General features: G+C 43.7%; 1 protein-coding gene across 1 annotated transcript in view; it reads right to left on the bottom strand.

The window, feature by feature from the left end:
* LOC126267201 (facilitated trehalose transporter Tret1-like) overlaps positions 1-21,611 on the bottom strand; it is a 122,457-nt gene that overhangs the window by 75,527 nt on the left and 25,319 nt on the right. The window contains exons 2-3 of the mRNA XM_049972170.1: positions 18,213-18,529; positions 5,628-6,029 (exon numbers count right to left, since the gene is read on the bottom strand). Of these exons, the coding sequence (XP_049828127.1) occupies positions 5,628-6,029; positions 18,213-18,529 (719 nt within the window). The remainder of the gene's footprint in view (positions 1-5,627; positions 6,030-18,212; positions 18,530-21,611) is intronic.

Here is a 21,611-nt window from a genome sequence, read left to right as displayed (position 1 = left end):
ATACCCTAACTTCATATGAGTTGTGCAGAATGGATTCCCCGAATTTTTTTACGTCATGCATGAATGCCTGAGTATGCACATTCTTATCTTGTCTGAAATCTGGCATGTTCAGACAGGGTAGTCGTCTTCTTTCTCTTCCTCATTTCCAGGGAACATGACCACGAAAGTATGTGTGCTCTTACATTACCTCAATACCGCGAGAAAAAGGTGAGATTGTTCATTAAATTTTTTAGTTAATCGTAGGAAACTGGATTTATTGAGGCAACATCTGTGCTATCTGAGCAGTATCCCAGCCTCATACGTTTTGGGAGACAGACATTTCTTTGTCGTCACTGGCGACACGTAGCATTATTTCCCATGAGTACACTGTGGACTTCTGAATAATTTATAAATAGCCAGGACTCTGATTACTTTCTGCTATCAGTTCGACAGAACTTGCGATTTTATTGAGTAAAGTGATCTGGGATTATAATTTTGTACACTGAGGCTAACACTGACAGAGTTTGTCAGTGAGGGACGTAGAATATTTCTGCTAGTAGGTGACACTTAGGTTACAGTACCGTATGTTGGTTCTCTGCAATTGCGCAGAAATAACGAAAACAGCTTTACACAACAATATTATTTCTTAAATTTTTCCTACTTCAAAATGTCAGGTTTTGGTCGCCTTAGACGGAACTTGACGTCAGTCATTCAGTTTACTTACGTTTACATTTTCACCTCTCACTGAGTGATCTTTATATATGCAGAGTTACATTATTGTGTTTTGGTTATAAGAAAAATCAGATAAATTCGAAGGTTTTTCTACTGTGTTGTACTGGGAGAACACACCAATATGCTACAGAAGTACTCAAGGGCTGCCTACACTATGTTTGCCCGTCTGTTCTGGACTTATGGGATTATTACCAGACAGAACAGACAGAGTACGTTGAAAAAGTTGAAGAAAGGGCACTTCGTTTTATAATATTACGAAACATTTGAGAGAGTGTTATGGACACAATAAACGAGTGGGGTGGCGATTATAAAAACAATGACATTGTTCATTACCGCGATATCTTTGACATTTCATTCAGCATCTACCTACGCCAAATGCTAAATATTTCGTTGTCCTCCACCTACATATGGACCAATGACTATAGTAATAAAATAAGAACATAAGAAAGATTTTTCTTTCACATACATACATACCCTACAAGCCACGATATGGTGCATCGTCGTATTACCGCCAGTCATTCATTTTTCCCTCCATCTCCCAAAGAGAGCGAGAGAGAAACGACTTTTCAGATCGTTTCAGTATGAATCTTCATTTCTCTAATCCTGTTTTCGTGTCCCTTAAGCAGGATATATTTGGATGGCAGTAGGGTTGTTCTACACTACGTCGCAAAAACCGCTATTCTGAATTTTCTCAATAATCTGGCAACATGCCTCTTAATTGTTTCGATGTGTTACTTGAATCCAACATGCTGGAGATCCGAAACAATCGAGCAGTACTCAAGAAAGGGTCAACCCAATGTCCTATAAGCGATCTGCTATATAGACGAACGACATTTTCCTAGAATTCTCGAAATCGACTGAAGTTGACCATTCGCCTTGTCTACAACCGACCTCGCGTGCTCATAACATTTCCCTTTGCAGAGATCAACCTATATACAGGGCGGTCCACTGATCGTGACTGGGTCAAATACCTCACGAAATAAGCGTCCAACGGAAGAACTACAAAGAACGAAACTTGTCGAGCTTGAAGTGGGAAACCAGATGGTGCTATGGTTCGCCCGCTATATGGAGTTGCCTTAGGTCAAACACATATTAAATGCGTTTTTTTTTAATCAGAACTCTCATTTTTTATTACGTATTCGTGTATTACGTAAAGAAATATGAATGTTTTATATGGACCACTTTTTTCGCTTTGTTATAGATGGCGCTGTAGTAGTCACAAACATATGGCTCACAATTTTAGACGAACATTTGGTAACAGGTAGGTTTTTTAAATTAAAATACAGGACGTAGGTATATTTTATTTCGATTGTTCCAGTGTGATACATGTACCTTTGTGAAGTTATCATTTCTGAGAACGCATGCTGTTACAGCGTGATTACCTGTAAATACCACATTAATGCAATAAATGCTCAAAATGCAGTCCGTCAACCTTAATGCATTTGGCAATATGTGTAACGTCATTCCTCTCTACAGCGAGTAGTTCGCCTTCCGTAATGTTCGCACATGCATTAACAATGCGCTGACGCATGTTGTCAGGAGTTGTCGGTGAATCACGATAGCAAATCCCCTTCAACTTTCCCCACAGAAACAAATCCGGGGACGTCAGATCCGGTGAATGTGCGGGCCATGGTACGGTGCTTCGACTACTAATCCACCTGTAATGAAATATGCTATTCAATACCGCTTCAACCACACGCGAGCTATGTGCTGGACATCCATCATGTTGGAAGTACATCGCCATTCTCTAATGCAGTGAAACATATGGTAGTAATATCGGTTGAACATTGCGTAGGAAATCAGCATACATTGCACCATTTAGATTGCCATCGATACAATGGCGGCCCATTATCCTTCCTCCCATAATGCTGCACCATACATTAACCCAACAACGTCGCTGATGTTCCACTTGTCACAGCCATCGTCGATTTTCAATTGCCCAATAGGCATATCATGCCGGTTTACGTTACCGCGGTTGGTGAATGACGCTTCGTCGCTAAATAGAACGCGTGCAAAATATCTGTCATCGTCCCGTAATTTCTCTTGTGCCAAGTGGCAGAACTGTACACGACGTTCAAAGTTGTCGCCATGCCATTACTGGTGCACAGAAATATGGTATAGGTGCAATCGATGTCGATGTAGCATTTTCAACACCGACGTTTTTGAGATTCCCGATTCTCGCGCAGTTTGTCTGATATTGATGTGCGGATTAACCACGACAGCAGCTAAAACACCTGCCTGGGCATCATCATTGGTTGCAGGCCGTGGTTAACGTTTCACATGTGGCTGAACACTTTCTGTTTCCTTAAATAACGTAACTATCCGACGAACGGTCCGATCACTTGGATGATGTCGTCCAGGATACCGAGCAGCATACATAGCACACGGCCGTTGGGCATTTTGATCACAATAGCCATACATCAACACGATATCAACCTTAACCGAAATTGGTAAACGGTCCATTCTAATACGAAGGAAATACCGTCCGCACTGGCGACATGTTAAGTGATACCACGTACTTATACGTTTGTGACTATTACAGCGCCATCTATCACAAAGCAAGTGGTCCAACTAAAACATTCATATTTCTTTACGTACTCCATGAATATGTAACAGAAAATGGGGGTTCCTATTTGAAAAAACGCAGTTTATATCCGTTTGACCTATGGCAGTGCCATCTAGCGGGCCAACCATAGCGCCATCTGGTTTCCCTCTTCAAGCTAGACGAGTTTCGTTCTTTGTAGTTTTTTCGCCTGATGATTATTTCGTGAGATATTTGGCCCGGCTACTATCAATGGACTACGCTGTATATTATCTACTACACAGTATCAAGCAGCACCCACTAATACTGTATTGATCGTCCAATCATTCCGACATAAACTTTTCCGCAAGTGCATGGTATGCGGTATATTCCCGACAGCGCCAGCGGTTCCGTTTGCTCCTTTGCCGATCTAAGACATTCTTTGATCTTCCTTGTTGGTTTGAAAATCGTCTTTATGCCGTGTTTGAGCAAGATACGGCCGATTCTGTCTGTCACTCTGGGAATGTATGGCTGAAAGGCCGTACGCGACATTTCTTTTTCTTACTTCGCCGAGTGTTCGGCTCTGTTACACTTCTAAACTGTTTCCAGGTGTTGCATTTCGTATCTGAGGTACTGCGGCTCAAATATTCGTCCTACAAGCGTTACGAGCGTATTAACCATGCCTCATTACTTGGGGCACGGGTGGTCGATTGATAGTTTGGGCAGGTATAGGTCAGTGTGTGTCGGTTTTCGGTACACACTACGTCCAACGTTTTCGGTATCAGTTGTGCGCAGCACATCTAGAAATGGTAGTTTTTTTGTCCTTTTCTACTTCAATGGTAAATTTAAACCAAGAAGGAAGATCAAAGTGTGTCTTAGATCGGCAGAGTAGAGAAGGGACCCACTTGCAGTGTCGGGAATATACCGCATACCTTGCACATGTGGAAACGTTTATATCGGAATGACTGGACGATCAGTTAACACCAGGATCAAAGAACATAAGCGACATTGCAGGTTGTGACAGGTGGAGAAATTGGCCGTGGCTGAGCACGAGCGAGTCAGACCGACCACGTAATAAATTTCGCCGATACGGAAATTCTGACTTTAGAGAAGCACTATCACACCCGGTTGTTCAGAGAAGCTGTAGAAATACACAAACACGGGAGGAGCTTCAACAAGAAAGAAAAAAGCCTTAACAAGTTTGTGAACTTTGTCTCCACAGAACACTTGTCGTCCATCACAACGTAATGCGTGCTGTTACTTACAGGATCGTTGGTAGGTGTTTTGCAGCCCTAGGAAGAACTGAGAGATGACGCCCCTCTTTTTTTATTACCATCGGGCTCCCTAATAATATCGCCTCCCCCCTCACTCCACCACCAAAGACATCCAGCCGTAGAGCAATGCAACTCTCGTATTATACTACTTCTAAACATTATTAACTAAGTTGTCCAGACGTCCTCATTTTCTGGGAACGGTTCTCAGTTTTCAGGCTTTGTCCTCAATTTCTTTAAGACCTATTGACGACAACAAGTGCCATCCGTTTCTTATGGTTTATCCTCACTTTCTGAAGTTTCCAAAATTAATTGAAATAGGAAGATCTTGCAGAACATCTGAAACTAGCGATCAAGTGAATATACCAGCGAAACCAAATGTGGAATTTTCCCCTTAATTTCGAAATTATAGTATGCTGATGGGAGACATCCAAATATGTCATCTGGATAATAGTGGTGTTATTTCGTTTCTGTTTTAATTGAAGTATTTTGGGAATAAGGAAGAAACCTCATCTTCTAGAGCAACAACTTTTATGAGATTAAATACATAAAATATGTCTTATCTGCATTTTCTGTTGGGAATTTTGCAAGTTTTATTAGCCGCCCCGGTGGCACACTGATAGAAGTGACTGGACTCTGATGATTCTTACGAGATGGATCTACGTTCGGATACCGATGAGGCGTGCATGTTGTTTTTTGTCGAAAGGTATTGACACTTTGCCTTCCTTTCGCCGCCAGTAAAATTTTGCCGCCTTAGATGGCCGTCTAGTCTTGACTAATGGCGGCGACGACCGTGATTACTTAAGAACTCTTCGAGATATTCACGTATGTGAGAAGCTCTTCTTTATGCTCTGGCTTTTTGTTAAGTCAGCAATGTGGTATGAATAGGTATTCTTTTTTTTCCATGTGCCATTCGAGAGTGGAGCGTTTGAGAAGTAGTCTGATAGTCATTCCATGTACACTCTGCGAAATACCCGAGTGTGAATGGAAGAGCAATCGTCTACATGTTAACACTGATGTAATCTAGAAATTCGCTGCGTATGTTAGAGACGAGTCTCCTAGGAATTGAACCCCAAACACACTAAAGTATTTTCCAGGCAGCAGCCGTGTCATCAGACACTCACCATGAAGATCCTCCGCGACCGGGCGTTCCTCCGCAGCTCCCGGAAGGCGTCTGCGGCGCTGATCTCCTCTTGCGAGCGCTCCTCCAGTCCCCTCTGGATGATCTCCAGCTCACCGTTCACCTCCTTCTCCGAACTCTTCCCGCGCAGCCTCATCAGCGCCTTGGTCGCTTCGTCCTTGCGATGCTTCGCCAGCAAGAAGTACGGACTCTCCGGCATCCACCAGAAGACGGCCGCAAACAAGACCGGCCCGACCATCATGATTTCGGTTACCGCGAAGAAAGACACTTTTGGCCCAATAGCGGTGATCAGCAGGGAACCCACTCCCTGCATCAATGTACCCAGCGACACCAAGAGCCCTCTGATGCGGTCCTCGGCTATTTCAACCAAGTAAACGGGAGCCAACTGCAGACAAACAGAAAATAGTCCACAAGCCACTTCATTTTCTCAAGGCTACAGTTCCAGAAAACAAGCTAATGGGGTTTTGGAGAAATGCTGACAAAAAAAGAATCATCGTAACACCAAGAAGGAGATTTGCGACATAAACGAAAGTCCGTTGATGTTGCTACATGTGAAACTTGATTTCTGCTCTAATTTAAGAGAGGTGACAATAGCGCCACTATGAGGGCAGAAATCAGGTTTGCTTTACACGTTCGTCAGCGGTACTTATCTTTGAGACTGGACGTAGTGAGATGACATTAATCAAGAATTAAAAAAATGGCTCTGAGCACTATGGGACTTAACTACTCTGGTCATCAGTCCCCTAGAACTTGGAACTACTTAAACCTAACTAACCTAAGGACATCACACACATCCATGCCCGAGGCAGGATTCGAACCTGCGACCGTAGCAGTCACGCGGTTCCGGACTGCGCGCCTAGAACCGCAAGACCACCGCTGCCGGCTAATCAAGAATACCTCTAAGACCATTATCAACAGCTCTCTGTCTTTGAACTATGTCATTTAATAGGGCTACGAGGAGGCGGGTGTTCCTTCTGCGATACCGCAGAAAGACATGGCAGGAAAGCAGCCACTGTACATAATTGATGGCAGCGATTGTCAAGAGAATGTACGATCGCAAGAGGTCTGTCAGGCTACGTGGCACGTAACGAGAGGGAAGACCATAGTGTTCGGCGTATGGTTCTTTAGCTTAGTACTGCATCTGCAGCAGTAATATGGGCAGCAGTTGGCACCACACTGACACTACGAACTGTTTCAAATCGGTTACTTCAAGGACAGCTCCGAGACAGACGCCCTGTAGTATACATCCCACCGACCACAAAACACCGCCATTTGCGACTTCAGTGGCGTCAAGTGAGAGCACACTGGAGGGCAGGGTGTTTTCTGAAGAAGGATGCTTGTGCCTCGGCTGCTGCGTGCTAGACACACTGGAGTTATGGTCTGGGGTGCGATTTCGTACGACAGCAGGAGAATTCTCGTGATTATACCACGCACCCTGACTGCAAAATTGTCCGGTGATTCAACCTGTTATACTTCCAATCCAGGGGGTATTTTCCAACAGGATAACACTCGCCCAGTTACCGCTGTTGTAACACAAAGTGCTCTACAGGGTATTGGCGTGTTCCCTTCACCTTCTTGATCACCAAATCTGTCTACAATCGAGCGCATATTGGATATCACCAGCCAACAGTTCCAGTGTCGTCTTCAAACAACCTTAGTTGTTCCTTTATTCACCAAGTGCGATAGGCACGGAACATCACCCCACATCTTGTATCCGGCAACTGTACAACGCAATGCTACACCGGTTATTACTGTACCATCAGTTCACATCTGCAAAGACTTCTCCTGCATTTACAGTTATGTATGATCTTGGAATTTTAATCACTTTAATGTGTTACCTAGATACATGTATTTCCGAAATTTCATTACTGTACATTAAATGTTTCTTGGAATTGTAACTTTTTTCGATAGTCTATCTTGGAACTTATTAAAAGGTATAGTTACTAAGGATCGACGGGAAGCCGTCTTAGCGTTTCCAACCGGAATTCTGAATAGAAACTCTCCTTATACGTGGGTAGATTTCAACCAAATAAAATAGTAAAGGACGGAAGTGGTACATAAAGTATGCCTGAACACTGCTGCAGAAACATTGAAGAAGCATGCAAAAAAGAAAAAGAAAAATCCTCAAGACGGCGAAAGTCTTAGAGAAGCCGGAATTTTAGCGCGAACTTTAATGCAAGGTGTTTTCAACAGTTTCCTCAAAGGAACTCTGTATGGACATCTGGCAAAAAATCCAAAACGTTTATGGTTGTATGTGAAGTACATCAGCGGCAAGACACAACACCCTCATTCCACGATAGCGATGGAAATGTTACCAATGTCAGCGTCACTAAAGTCGAGTTACTAAATATGGTTTTCCGAAATTCCTTCACCAAAAATGGCGAAGTAAAGATTTCAGCGTTTGAGTCAAGAACGGCCAGCATGGATAACTTAGAAGTAGATATCCTCGGTGTAATGAAGCAGCTTAAATCTCTTATTAAATCTCTAAAACCTCTCCCCCAGTCCAGATTGCATACCACGAAGATTCCATTCAGCGCATGCTGATATACAAGTTCTTTAGTAACAAATTAGATACAACCGCTTTCTCGATTAAAGATACCTACCTAAATCTGGAAAGATGCACAGATTGCACCAATACTCAACAAAGCGCCTAGAAATATTCCGATGACACCGCCGTATTACAGACGTCGATTTACAGTAGGATTTTAGAACATACACTGTGCTCTCACATTGCGAATTACTTCGAAGAAAATGATTTGTTGACAGATGGCTAAAACGGATTCATAAAACGTCGTTCTTGTGAACCTCAACCAGCTCTTTATTCTCACGAAGTAATGAGCGTTGTCGACAAGCATCGTCAAATTGGTACCATATTTTTAGATTTCCAGAACGATTTCGACATCGCTCCTCAGAAGTGACTTCTAAGCACATTGTGTGACTGGATTCGTGATTTCCTGTCATAAATGTGAAAGTTCGTAATGATTGATGGATGGTCATCGAGTAAATCAGAAGTAATTTCTGGCGTTCCCCAAGGAAGTTTTATAGGCCATCTGCTGCTCGTGGTCTAAATAACCGATTTAGAAGACAATCTGAGCAGCTCTCTTAGACTGTTTGCAGATGATGCTGTCATTTACCATCTTCTAAAGTCATCAGACGATCAAAACGAATTGCAAAATGGTCTATAAAATATATCGGAATTGTGAAAAAGTGACAATAGACTCAAAATAACGAAAAGTGTGTAGCATCCACATGATAGTTATAGGAATACACTAAATTTCGATTACAAGAAAAATCACCCACATCTAAAGAGTGTAAATTCAATTAAATACGTAGGAATTACAATTAGAAATAAATTGGAACGATCACATAGATAATATTGTGGGGAAGACAGACCAAAGGCCGCCTTTTTGGCAGAACGCTTAGAGGATGCAACACTACGCTTGTCTGTGGGGTATGGGATCTTTACCACATAGGATCGACAGAGGACATCAAAAAAGTTCAAAGAAGAGCAGTGGATTTTATATTATCGCAAAATTGTGAAGAGGCCGTCAAAGATATGATACGAGAAATGGGTGGCAATAATCAAAACAATGGCACTTCTCGTTGCAGCGATGTTTCAGATAAGTCAGAAGAGAAAGTTCTAACATTTACAGATAACTTATTGTCTGCATAAAACTTTGGCTTATGGATAGATGAATAATTGTTACCGATTACCAAGTTGCGCTTGACAGGAAACGCTCAATCATTTGATAAAATCCGTTAACAGCCCGGTACGACGTTGTAGGATGAAAAACAGCTGTAGATTCCGCTGCACAGAAATAAATAGAGTGTCACGAAGGAGAATGAGTTTGACGATAGTTTTGTAGGTGGAGATGAAAGATCAATGCTAATACCTATCAACAGATGGATGATGACTAAACAAGTAGAATCGTTCTGCAGGAAGCCGAACACACATTGTTAGACGCATTGCTAAGGAAAACGCCTCCTCACGTCTCAAGAAAGATGTGTGCAGAATTTTCAAAACTTGTATTGGCTTGCCTATAACAGTGGAAAAAATAAATTCGGAATAAAGGGAATATTTTCTCTATTGATACGAAATGCTGTCGTTGTGGACATTCTGGTAACAAACAAAGGGAGTCAAAACATGGGGAAGTGAGACACTGGAAAAAACGTTGCAGAAGTATTTTTGACAGTGAACACAGATGCCTTACAGGAAGTAAGTGACTAGTGCAGTTGAAGAGCTTAGTGAATGGTAATAAGCTCGAACGGAATGGCAGATCACCCAGGCTAAAAAATCTAGAGAAAGGAGGATTGAACAACACTAGGATGGTGCGAGGACTACGGTGGAAATAATGGATTATGCAAGATTAGTCACCAATATAGTGAACAGGGATTTAGATGTAACTCAGATGCGGCTAATCTTGCTGGACACCAGATTGTCCGCGGCCAACTTCTGCGAATACTGGCCGACAATATGAAGAGATAGCAGAACTGCCAGAGACGATTTATCATGTTATGTGTAGGCAGTTAACCTCTATCCTACTGCCACCTATACCTAACAGTCATGCGTTCCACAAACAAACTTACGATAAGGATTGCTTCATGTGACATGCAGTTAATAGAAGTACTTCACTGTTTCTTATATTTTTACATTCAATTGCTCTTTCTTCTGTGTCTGCTACATGTCCCTACATACAGACAAGCTTGAAATTACAGAAAATGTTATGAAAGCAAAACACCATGAACGATCGGATAGAAAGCAGCATTATCCTCGTCAGAACCGTTAATGTAGCTAATTAAACACACACAGTCCATAGCTACGGTAGGTGAACTAAATGTATACAGATACTCCATAGAGAATTCAGTCACAGAATCAGGAGGTACGGTAGCTGTTGTAAGATAATCCGTCAAGGAAATGTCCGAAGTTTACAAGTTGATGTCGAACGCAAAGTAACGTGCTGCTTTTTAATTATTTATCCGTTGTTTACGTCTCCCTCTTGAGGGCATCACGGCAAGTCGGCCAGAATGTCTTGAACTGAAGCAATATACGTACACTAAGGTTGAAAACCCTGCTCTGGGGAAGAATACTTAGAGGAACGACAAAGTTAGGTGGCTTAGAGGTGTCCTGGTCTACCCGTCGTTTAAGCTTAGCGTGTCTGATTAATAATAAAAATAGCCTCCGTCCCGGATTGGAAACCAGCCATCGCTTAAATTTTGATTAATAATCAGCATTGGCGGCCGAAGACTTCCGGCATGAGACATCACCCTCATTCCGTCAACCGTCTTCTCAAAGAGGGCGGAGGAGCAGACAGAGGTTCAGGGCACTCACTTGTCCTTGGAGTGGGAAACTGTCCCAAAACGCGGAACAATCAGCAATAACCAACGGCATGACGATGCAGAAGGTAATGAAAAGCAGTGCATTAAAGACACATAACTTGTACCCACAGGACATGAAGCCGGTAATTCAAAAAGTGTCATGATGATCTTTACATTCATGATGATGTCTACATTGTCGAAAGATTCCGGAGTAGTCCCCCACTCGGATCTCCAGGAGGGGACTGACGAAAGTGAGGTCACCGTGAGAAAAAGATTAAATAACCAACGAAAAGATAACGTTCTATTTGTCGAGGCCGGAAATTTCAGAAGCCTGAACGTGCTATGGAAACTAGAAAATCTGAAAAGGGAAATGCAGAGGCTCAATTAGATATAGTAGTAGTCAGTGAAGTGAAATAGACAAAGACAAGGATTCTTGGCCAGATAAGTATAGGGTAATGTCAACAGCACCAGAAAATGGCATGAAGGGAGTAGGATTCTTTATGAATAGGAAGGTAAGACAGTTCTGTGATAGTGTTGTTCTTATCAGATTGGTTGGTTGGTTGATTTGGGAGAAGACAACCAAAGAGCGAAGTCATCGGTCCCACTGGATTAGGGAAGGATGGACAAGGAACTCGGTTTTGCCCTCTGAAAGGAACCATCCCGGCATTTGCCTGAAACGATTTGGGGAAATCACCGAAATCCTAAATCAGGACGGCTAGACTAGGGTTTGAACCTTCGTCCTCCCGAATGCCAGTACAGTATACTGACAACTGAGCCACCTCACTCGGTGTTCTTAACAGAATCGACAGAAACCAGCACCGAAAATGAAAGTCCAGGTATACACGCCGACGTCGCAGTCTGAAGATGAAGAGACAGAGGAAGTATATGACGATATTGAAATGGAGATGAAAATGAAATAGTCATGGTGGTGAGGAATGAAGTTGTAGAGGGCTGAGTAGAAGAAATGGTTACAGGACAATATGGTCTTGGGACAAGATATGAGAGAGGAGAAAGACTAATTGAGTTCTGTAATAAATTTCAACTAGTAGTAGTGAATGCGCTGTTCAACACTCACAAGAGGAGGAGGTATACTTGGAAAAGGCAGCGTGATATGGGAAGATTTCATTTAGATTACATCATGGTCAGACAAAGAATTGGTGGGAATTTCCTATGGGACCGAACTGCTGAGGTCATCGGTCCTAAGCTTACACACTACTTAATATAACTGAAACTTACACAATACGCACGAGGGAGGACTCGAACCACAGACGAAGGGAGCCGTGTGAACCATGGTAAGGCGGCTATGGCCACGAGGCTACACTGCGCGGCGACAGACATTCCGAAATTGGATACAGAATTGTAAGGCGTACCCAGGAGCTGATATAGACTCAGATTACAATGAAATAGTGATGAAGAGTAGGCTGAAGTCTAAGAGATTAGTCTGGAAGAATCAGCACGCAAAGGAGCTCAGTAGGCAGTACAGTGGGGAAAGAACGGACGTATCCAAATAGAGCAATCAGAGAAGTTGGAAAGAAGAACATAGGTACAAGAAGGTAACAGCTAAGAAACTATGGGTAACAGAAGAAATACTTCAGTTGATCGACGAAAGACGGAAGTACAAAAATGTTCAGGGAAATTTAGGAATACAGAAATACAAGTCGCTGAGGAATGGAATTAATAGGAAGTGCAGAGTAGCTAAAATGAAATGACTGCAAGAAAAAGTGAAGAAATCGAAAAGAAATAACTATCGGAAGGACTGACTCAGCTTACAGGAAAGTCAAAATAAGCTTCGGTGAAATTAAAAGGTGTGATGGTAACATTAAGAGTCTAAAGGCAGTTCCATGTTAAATACAGAGAAGAAAGCGGAGAGATGGAAAGAGTACATTGAAGGGTTCTGTGAGGGGGAAGATTTGTCTGACGTGATAGAAGAAGAACCAGGAGTCGATTTACAAGAGATATAAGATCCAGTACTAAAACCAGAATTTAAGAGAGTTTTCGAGGACTCAAGATCAAATAAAGCAGAAGGGATAGATAACATTCCATCAGAACTTCTAAAATTATTGGGATCAGTTGCAACAAAACAACTGTTGATATTGGTATAGAGAATGTATTAGCCTGGGGACACACCATCCAACTTGCGACAACATATCGTTCACACAATTCAAAAGACTGCAAGAGCTGACAAGTGCGAGAATTTTCACACAGCTTAACAGCTCACGCAACAAGACTAATATACAGAAGAATGGAAAAAAAGATGGAGGATCGGCCAGATGACGATCAATATGTCGTTAGGGAAGGAAAAAAACAACAGAGAGTTACGAAGTAGATGAAGTTAGGGAATTCTGCTAAATAAGCAACAAAATAACCACTGAAGGACGGAGCAAGGAGGACACAAGAAGCAGACAAGCGTTGGCCAAAAGGGTGTTCCGAGCCAAGAGAAATCTACTACTACAAAACATAGGCCTTAATTTGAGGAATACGTTTTTGCGAATATACGTGTGGAGCACAGCAAGAAGTGAGAGAAAACCGAAACAGAAGATGGTTCAAATGGCTCTGAGCACTATGGGACTTAACATCTGTGGTCATCAGTCCTCAAGAACTTAGAACTACTTAAACCTAACTAAGGTCATCACACACATCCATGCCCGAGGCAGGATCCGAACCAGCAACAGTAGCGGTCATACGGTTCCAGACTGAAGCGCCTAGAACAGCACGGCCACACCGACCGGCGAAACAGAAGGGAATGAAAGCATTTTATATGTGATGCTACAGACGAATGCTAAAAATTAGGTGGACCGATAAGGTTGAGGAATGAGGAGCTTATTAGCAGAATCGGAGAGGAAAAGAATATGTGGAAAACTCTGAGAAGGATGGATACGATGAAAGGACATCCGTTACGACATGAGGGAATTATTACCGTGGTACTATAGGGAGCTGAAGAGGGTGAAAGCTGTAAGGAAGACCGAGATTGGAATTCATCCAGGAAATAGTTGAAGCCGTAGGTTACAAGTGCTACTCTGAGATGAAGGGGTTGGCACAGGAGAGGAATTCGTGGCGGACGGCATCAAACCGGTCAGAAGACTGATGACTCCAAAACGAAAAGGTTAAAACCGGTATGGTCACGGACCCAGAAGAGGCACTGCTGGCGGCGTTGCTTTGTTAGCAAAGGCTCCCATGATGGTCATTTTCTGCCGTAGCTCATTAACGCCAAATCTCGCCGCACTGTGCTAACGGGCACGTTCTTCGTACGTTGGACGTTGATTTCTGAGGTGGTTGTTGTTGTTGTAGTCTTCAGTCCTGAGACTGGTTTGATGCGGCTCTCCATGCTACTCTATCCTGTGCAAGCTTCTTCATCTCCCAGTACCTACTGCAACCTACATCCTTCTGAATCTGCTTACTGTACCCATCTCTTGGTCTCCCTCTACGACTTTTACCCTCCACGCTGCCCTCCAAAGCTAAATTTGTGATCTCTTGATGCCTCAAAACATGTCCTACCAACCGATCCCTTCTTCTGGTCAAGTTGTGCCACAAACTTCTCTTCTCCCCAATCCTATTCAATATCTCCTCATTCGTTACGTGATCTACCCACATTATCTTCAGCATTCTTCTGTAGCACCCCATTTCGATGTTAACAAATTTCTCTTCTTCAGATACGTTTTCCTTGCCATTGCCAGTCTACATTTTATATCCTCTCTACTTCGACCATCATCAGTTATTTTACTTCCTAAATAGCAAAACTCCTTTACTACTTTAAGTGTCTCATTTCCTAATCTAATTCCCTCAGCATCACCCGATATAATTTAACTACATTCCATTATCCTCGTTTTGATTATGTTGATGTTCATCTTATATCCTCCTTTCAAGACACTGTCCATTCCGTTCAACTGCTCTTCGAAGTCCTTTGCCGTCTCTGACAGAATTACAATGACATCGGTGAACCTCAAAGTTTCTACTTCTTCTCCATGAATTTTAATACCTACTCCAAATTTTTCTTTTGTTTCCTTTGCTGCTTGCTCAATATACAGATTGAATAACATCGGGGATAGGCTACAACCCTGTCTCACTACCTTTCCAACCACTGCTTCCCATTCATACCCCTCGACTCATATAACTAGCATCTGGTTTCTGTACAAATTGTAAACAGCCTTTCGCTCCCTGTCTTTTAGCCCTGCCACCTTCAGAATTTGAAAGAGAGTATTCCAGTCAACATTGTCAAAAGCTTCCTCTAAGTCTACAAATGCTAGAAACGTAGGTTTGCCTTTTCTTAATCTTTCTTCTAAGATATGTCGTAAGGTCAGTATTTCCTCACGTGTTCCAACATTTCTACGGAATCCAAACTGATCCTCCCCGAGGTCCGCATCTACCAGTTTTTCCATTCGTTTGTAAAGAATTCGCGTTAGTATTTTACAGCTGTGACTTATTAAACTGTTAGTTCGGTAATTTTCACATCTGTCAGCACCTGCTTTCTCTGGGATTGGAATTATTATATTCCTCTTGAAGTCTGAGGGTATTTCGCCTGTCTCATACATCTTGCTCACCAGCTGGTAGAGTTTTGTCATGACTGGATCTCCCAAGGCCGTCAGTAGTTCTAATGGAATGTTGTCTACTCCGGTGGCCTTGTTTCGACTCAGGTCTTTCAGTGCTCTGTCAAACTCTTCACACAGTATCTCATCTCCCATTTCGTCTTCATCTACGTCCTCTTCCATTTCCATAATATTGTCCTCAAGTACATCGGCCTTGTATAAACCTTCTATATACTCCTTCCAACTTTCTGCCTTCCCTTCTTTGCTTAGAACTGGGTTTCCATCTGAGCTCTTGATATTCATAATAGTGGTTCTCTTTTCTCCAAAAGTCTCTTTTATTTACCTGTAGGCTGTACCTATCTTACCCCTAGTGAGATAAGCCTCTACATCCTTACATTTGTCCTCTAGCCATGCCTGCTTAGCCATTTTGCACTTCCTGTCGATCCCATTTTTGAGACGTTTGTATTCCTTTTTGCCTGCTTCATTTACTGCATTTTTATATTTTCTCCTTTTATCAATTAAATTCAATATTTCTTCTGTTGCCCAAAGATTTCTACTAGCCCTGGACGTTTTACGTACTTGAATCTCTGCTGCCTTCTCTACTTACATCCCTCAAAGCTACCCATTCTTCTTCTACTGTGTTTCTTTTCCCCATTCCTGTCAATGGTTCCCTTATGCTCTCCTTGAAACTCTGTACAACCTCTGGTTCTTTCACCTTATCTAGATCCCATGTCCTTAAATTCCCACTTTTTTGCAGTTTCTTCAGTTTTAATGTACATTTCATAACCAATAGATTGTGGTCAGAGTCCACATCTGCTCCTGGAAATGTCCTGCAATTTAAAACCTGATTCCTAAATCTCTGTCTTACCATTATATAATCTATCTGATAACTTTTAGTATCTCCAGGATTCTTCCAAGTATACATCCTTATTTTATGATTCTTGAACCAAGTGTTAGCTATGATTAAGTTATGCTCTGTGCAGAATTCTACCAGACGGCTTCCTCATTCATTTTTTTAGCCCCAATCCATAATCACCTACTATGTTTCCTTCTCTCCCTTTTCCTACTGACGAATTCCAGTCACCCATGGCTATTAAATTTTTGTCTCCCTTCACTACCTGACTAATTTCTTTTACCTCAAAATACATTTCATCAATTTCTTCATCATCTGCAGAGCTAGTTGGCATATAAACTTGTACTACTGTAGTAGGCATGTGCTTTGTGTCTATCTTGGCCACAATAATGCGTTCACTTTGCTGTTTGTAGTAACTTACCCGCATTCCTATTTTTTTATTCATTATTAAACCTACTCCTGCATTACCCTTATTTGATTTTGTATTTATAACCCTGTATTCACCTGACCAAAAGTCTTGTTCCTCCTGCTACCGAACTTCACTAATTCCCACTATATCTAACTTTAACCTATCCATTTCCCTTTTTAAATTTTCTAACCTACCTGCCCGATTAAGGGATCTGACACTCCACGCTCCGATCTGTAGAACGCAAGTTTTCTTTCTCCTGATAACGACGTCCTCCTGAGTAGTCCCCGCCCGGAGATCCGAATGGGGGACTATTCTACCTCCTGAATATTTTACCCAAGAGGACGCGATCATCATTTGACCATACAGTAAAGCTGTATGTCCTCGGGACAAATTACGGCTTTAGTTTCCCCTTGCTTTCAGCCGTTCGCAGTACCAGCACAGCAAGGCCGTTTTGGTTAATGTTGCAAGGCTAGATCAGTCAATCATCCAGACTGTTACTCCTGCAACTACTGAAAAGGCTGCTGCCCCTCTTCAGTACCCACATGTTTGTTTGGCCTCTCAACAGATACCCCTCCGTTGTGGGTGCACCTACGGTACAGCCATCTGTATCGCTGACGCACGCAAGCCTCCCCGCCAACGGCAAGGTCCATGGTTCATGGGGGGTTTCTGTGGTTATTTCACTTAATGTTGCTTAAGTGTTAGCACTGACAACTCTACACAACTACCGATGCTTCCGGTCGTTGAGTGAAGCCCGTCGGCCATTGCATTGTCCATGGTGGGAGGTAATGCCTGAAATGTGGTATTCTTCTTACATTGAACAATCTTGACACTGTTGATCTCGGAATAGTAGGTTTCTACAGAAAGTCTCATGCGTATAGCTCCAGCTGTTCAACATTCAAAGTCAGTTAATTTCCATCGTGCAGCCTTACTTCGGCGGAACCGTTTTTACGTGAACCACCTGAGTATAAATGACTGCTTTGTCAATGAACTGACATTTTATACCTTGTGTACGCGATGCTACCGCCGTCTGTATATGTGCATATTGGTATTCCATCACTTTCGTCACCTCATTGAACTATTAGAATAGAGCAGGAACGGTTGACATATGAGATAATGCGATTCCTTGAGCAGAAGAGAACCTAAGGTTATTGGATCCAAGAGGTACAAAATACATGGAATGTACGAAAATGCAGAAACCAGAGATGTACAACTGGATGCCTTCCAAATCTGATATTAAGGCTTGTTTAGATGTCCAGGAGGGAATTGGACTCAGAGCAAAATCACCATCGCCAGAAAAGCGAAGAGGACTGCAAAGTATGTGAGTGAAAGAATGCTGGACAGGGGCTAATAGTGGAAGAAAAGAAGCTGGCCTGAAACAACGTGGTCCACAGATGGCCGAACCAAAGGAAATAAGTCGTAAATACGGCATGAAACATTGATGTCGCCACCCCTGGGCTGGGCACTCACAGGTAGGATGATGCTCACGCTGACGCTGCCCACCACGATGGAGGCGAGCAGTTCCCAGAAGGTGGTGGCAAACCGCTGCCACACAGCGACGGTCAGCAGGGGCACGGCAGCGAACAGCAACATCCATCGGCGGCCAACAGCATCCACAAGCACGCCGTTCAGCAGAGAAGGCGGCACCGAGGCGAGCAGCCCCACGGACGCCAGCCACGATCCCTGGTCTGCCGTGATGGGGATGTGCGAAGTGTTCTTCCGCAGCTCCGGGACCATCGGCGAACTCCAGCCGATAACCATGCCGGCGCTGAGATACGCCAGCGACACTATCAAAGGTGTCTACAAATCACATCTCTATTCTCTCACTGTCATAAAATGGTATTTTAATAGTATACAGCCAACCACTGGATAATACCATACCGAACCAAATGAGTTCAGAAAGTTGTTTGTCCATTCAGTAGGTGCCAAAATTTTCACAGATGATAACATCAAAGAACCTGAGCACTAACAATTCAACTAGTGTAGTCCTGGGACATAATTCTGACAAGGGAGAAATTATATATTCTGTTGCGCAAGATTCAATCTTAGGTCCACTATTGTTCCTCATATATGTAAACTACACTCCTGGAAATTGAAATAAGAACACCGTGAATTCATTGTCCCAGGAAGGGGAAACTTTATTGACACATTCCTGGGGTCAGATACATCACATGATCACACTGACAGAACCACAGGCACATAGACACAGGCAACAGAGCATGCACAATGTCGGCACTAGTACAGTGTATATCCACCTTTCGCAGCAATGTAGGCTGCTATTCTCCCATGGAGACGATCGTAGAGATGCTGGATATAATCCTGTGGAACGGCTTGCCATGCCATTTCCACCTGGCGCCTCAGTTGGACCAGCGTTCGTGCTGGACGTGCAGACCGCGTGAGACGACGCTTCATCCAGTCCCAAACATGCTCAATGGGGGACAGATCCGGAGATCTTGCTGGCCAGGGTAGTTGACTTACACCTTCTAGAGCACGTTGGGTGGCACGGGATACATGCGGACGTGCATTGTCCTGTTGGAACAGCAGGTTCCCTTGCCGGTCTAGGAATGGTAGAACGATGGGTTCGATGAAGGTTTGGATGTACCGTGCACTATTCAGTGTCCCCTCGACGATCACCAGAGGTGTACGGGTGGTGTAGGAGATCGCTCCCCACACCATGATGCCGGGTGTTGGTCCTGTGTGCCTCGGTCGTATGCAGTCCTGATTGTGGCGCTCACCTGCACGGCGCCAAACACGCATACGACCATCATTGGCACCAAGGCAGAAGCGACTCTCATCGCTGAAGACGACACCACTGGAGGCGGGCTGCACGATGTTGGGGCGTGAGTTGAAGACGGCCTAACGGTTTGCGGGACTGTGGCCCAGCTTCATGGAGACCGTTGCGAATGGTCCTCGCCGATACCCCAGGAGCAACAGTGTCCCTAATTTGCTGGGAAGTGGCGGTGCGGTCCCCTACGGCACTGCGTAGGATCCTACGGTCTTGGCGTGCATCCGTGCGTCGCTGCGGTCCGGTCCCAGGTCGACGGGCACGTGCACCTTCCGCCGACCACTGGCGACAACATCGATGTACTGTGGAGACCTCACGCCCCACGTGTTGAGCAATTCGGCGGTACGTCCACCCGGCCTCCCGCATGCCCACTATACGCCCTCGCTCAAAGTCCGTCAACTGCACATACGGTTCACGTCCACGCTGTCGCAGCATGCTACCAGTGTTAAAGACTGCGATGGAGCTCTGTATGCCACGGCAAACTGGCTGACACTGACGGCGGCGGTGCACAAATGCTGCGCAGCTAGCGCCATTCGACGCCCAACACCGCGGTTCATGGTGTGTCCGGTGTGCCGTGCGTGTGATCATTGCTTGTACAGCCCTCTCGCAGTGTCCGGAGCAAGTATGGTGGGTCTGACACATCGGTGTCAATGTGTTCTTTTTTCCATTTCTAGGAGTGTATCTTCCGTATAACAGAGAACAAGCACAGTCAGCTCCTTCAGCAGATGGCGTGACTATTGTAATCAATCAAATCATACAGAAACAGAAGTAATCGTAAACATAGTTCTTAGAGGTATTATTGACTCGTTGTCCGTGAATGGTCTCACCCTCACTTATAAAAGACGCCACATATTCCGTTACACACATCTGCACTATGTGACCAAAAGTATCCGGACACCCTGGTGTAAGGAGCGTAAGCACTGGACGACTGAACAGTGGAGAAACGTTGCGTGGAGTGACGAATCATGGTACACAATGAGACAATCCGATGGCAGGGTGTATATATGTCGAATGCCCGGTGAACGTCATCTGCCAGCGTGCGTAGTGCCAACAGTAAAATTCCGAGGCAGTGGTGTTATGGTGTGGTCGTGTTTTTTCTGCAGGGTGCTTGCACCCCTTGTTGTATTGCGTGGCACTATCACATCAGAGGCCTACATTTATGTTTTAAACACCTTCTTGTTTCCCACTGTTGAAGAGCAATTCGGGGATGGCGATCGCATCTTTCAACACAGTAGAACACCTGTTCATAATGCACGGCCTGTGGCGGAGTGTTTGCACGATAATAACATCCCTGTAATGGACTGGCCTGCACAGCGTCCTGACCAGAATCATACAGAACACCTTTGGGACATTTTGGAACGCCGACTTCGTGCCAGGCATCACCGACCGACATCGATACCTCTCCTCCTCAGTGTAACACTCCGTTAACAATTGGCTACCATTCCCCAAGCAACCTTCCAGCACCTGATGGAACGTATGCCAGAGTGAGTGGAAGCTGTCATCAAAGCCAAGGGTGAGCCAACACCATATTGAATTCCAGCATCACCAGTGGAGGGCTCCAGGAATTGGTAATTCATTTTTGCCAGGTGTCTCCGGATACGTTTGGTGACGTAGTGTAGGTGTACTGCAAGAGTGATAAGTGTATCACATGGTGTGGAAATAATAAATACGCTGTAAACTTCAAATTCTTAAGTGCTCACATTGATGAGAACTTAAACTGGAAAAATCACATTTTGGAACTCCTAAAACAACTCAGTTGAGTCACATATGCACTTATAATGACTGAAAATCCTTGGGAGAGACAAATCAGTATGATGACCTATTTCCTATATTTTCATTCAGTTGTGTTATATGGAATATTTCTCTACAGTAATTCATCCTCACGAAAGAAAGTCTTCATTTTGCAAAACCATACTCTATGAATAATATGTACGGCTCACCCACGATTATCTTGCAGACATCTATTTAAGGAGTTGAGCATTCTGACTACAGCTTCACGGTATATTTATTCCTTCCTGAAGTTTGTTATAAATAATCCACTGCAGTTCAAAAGGATTAATGATATACGTAAATGAAATACCAGA

Source organism: Schistocerca gregaria, chromosome 4, assembly GCF_023897955.1.
Source record: "Schistocerca gregaria isolate iqSchGreg1 chromosome 4, iqSchGreg1.2, whole genome shotgun sequence".
Lineage (NCBI taxonomy): Eukaryota > Metazoa > Arthropoda > Insecta > Orthoptera > Acrididae > Schistocerca > Schistocerca gregaria.
The sequence above is the reverse complement of the archived record's forward strand: the minus strand, read 5'-3'. Positions and strand labels throughout refer to the sequence as shown.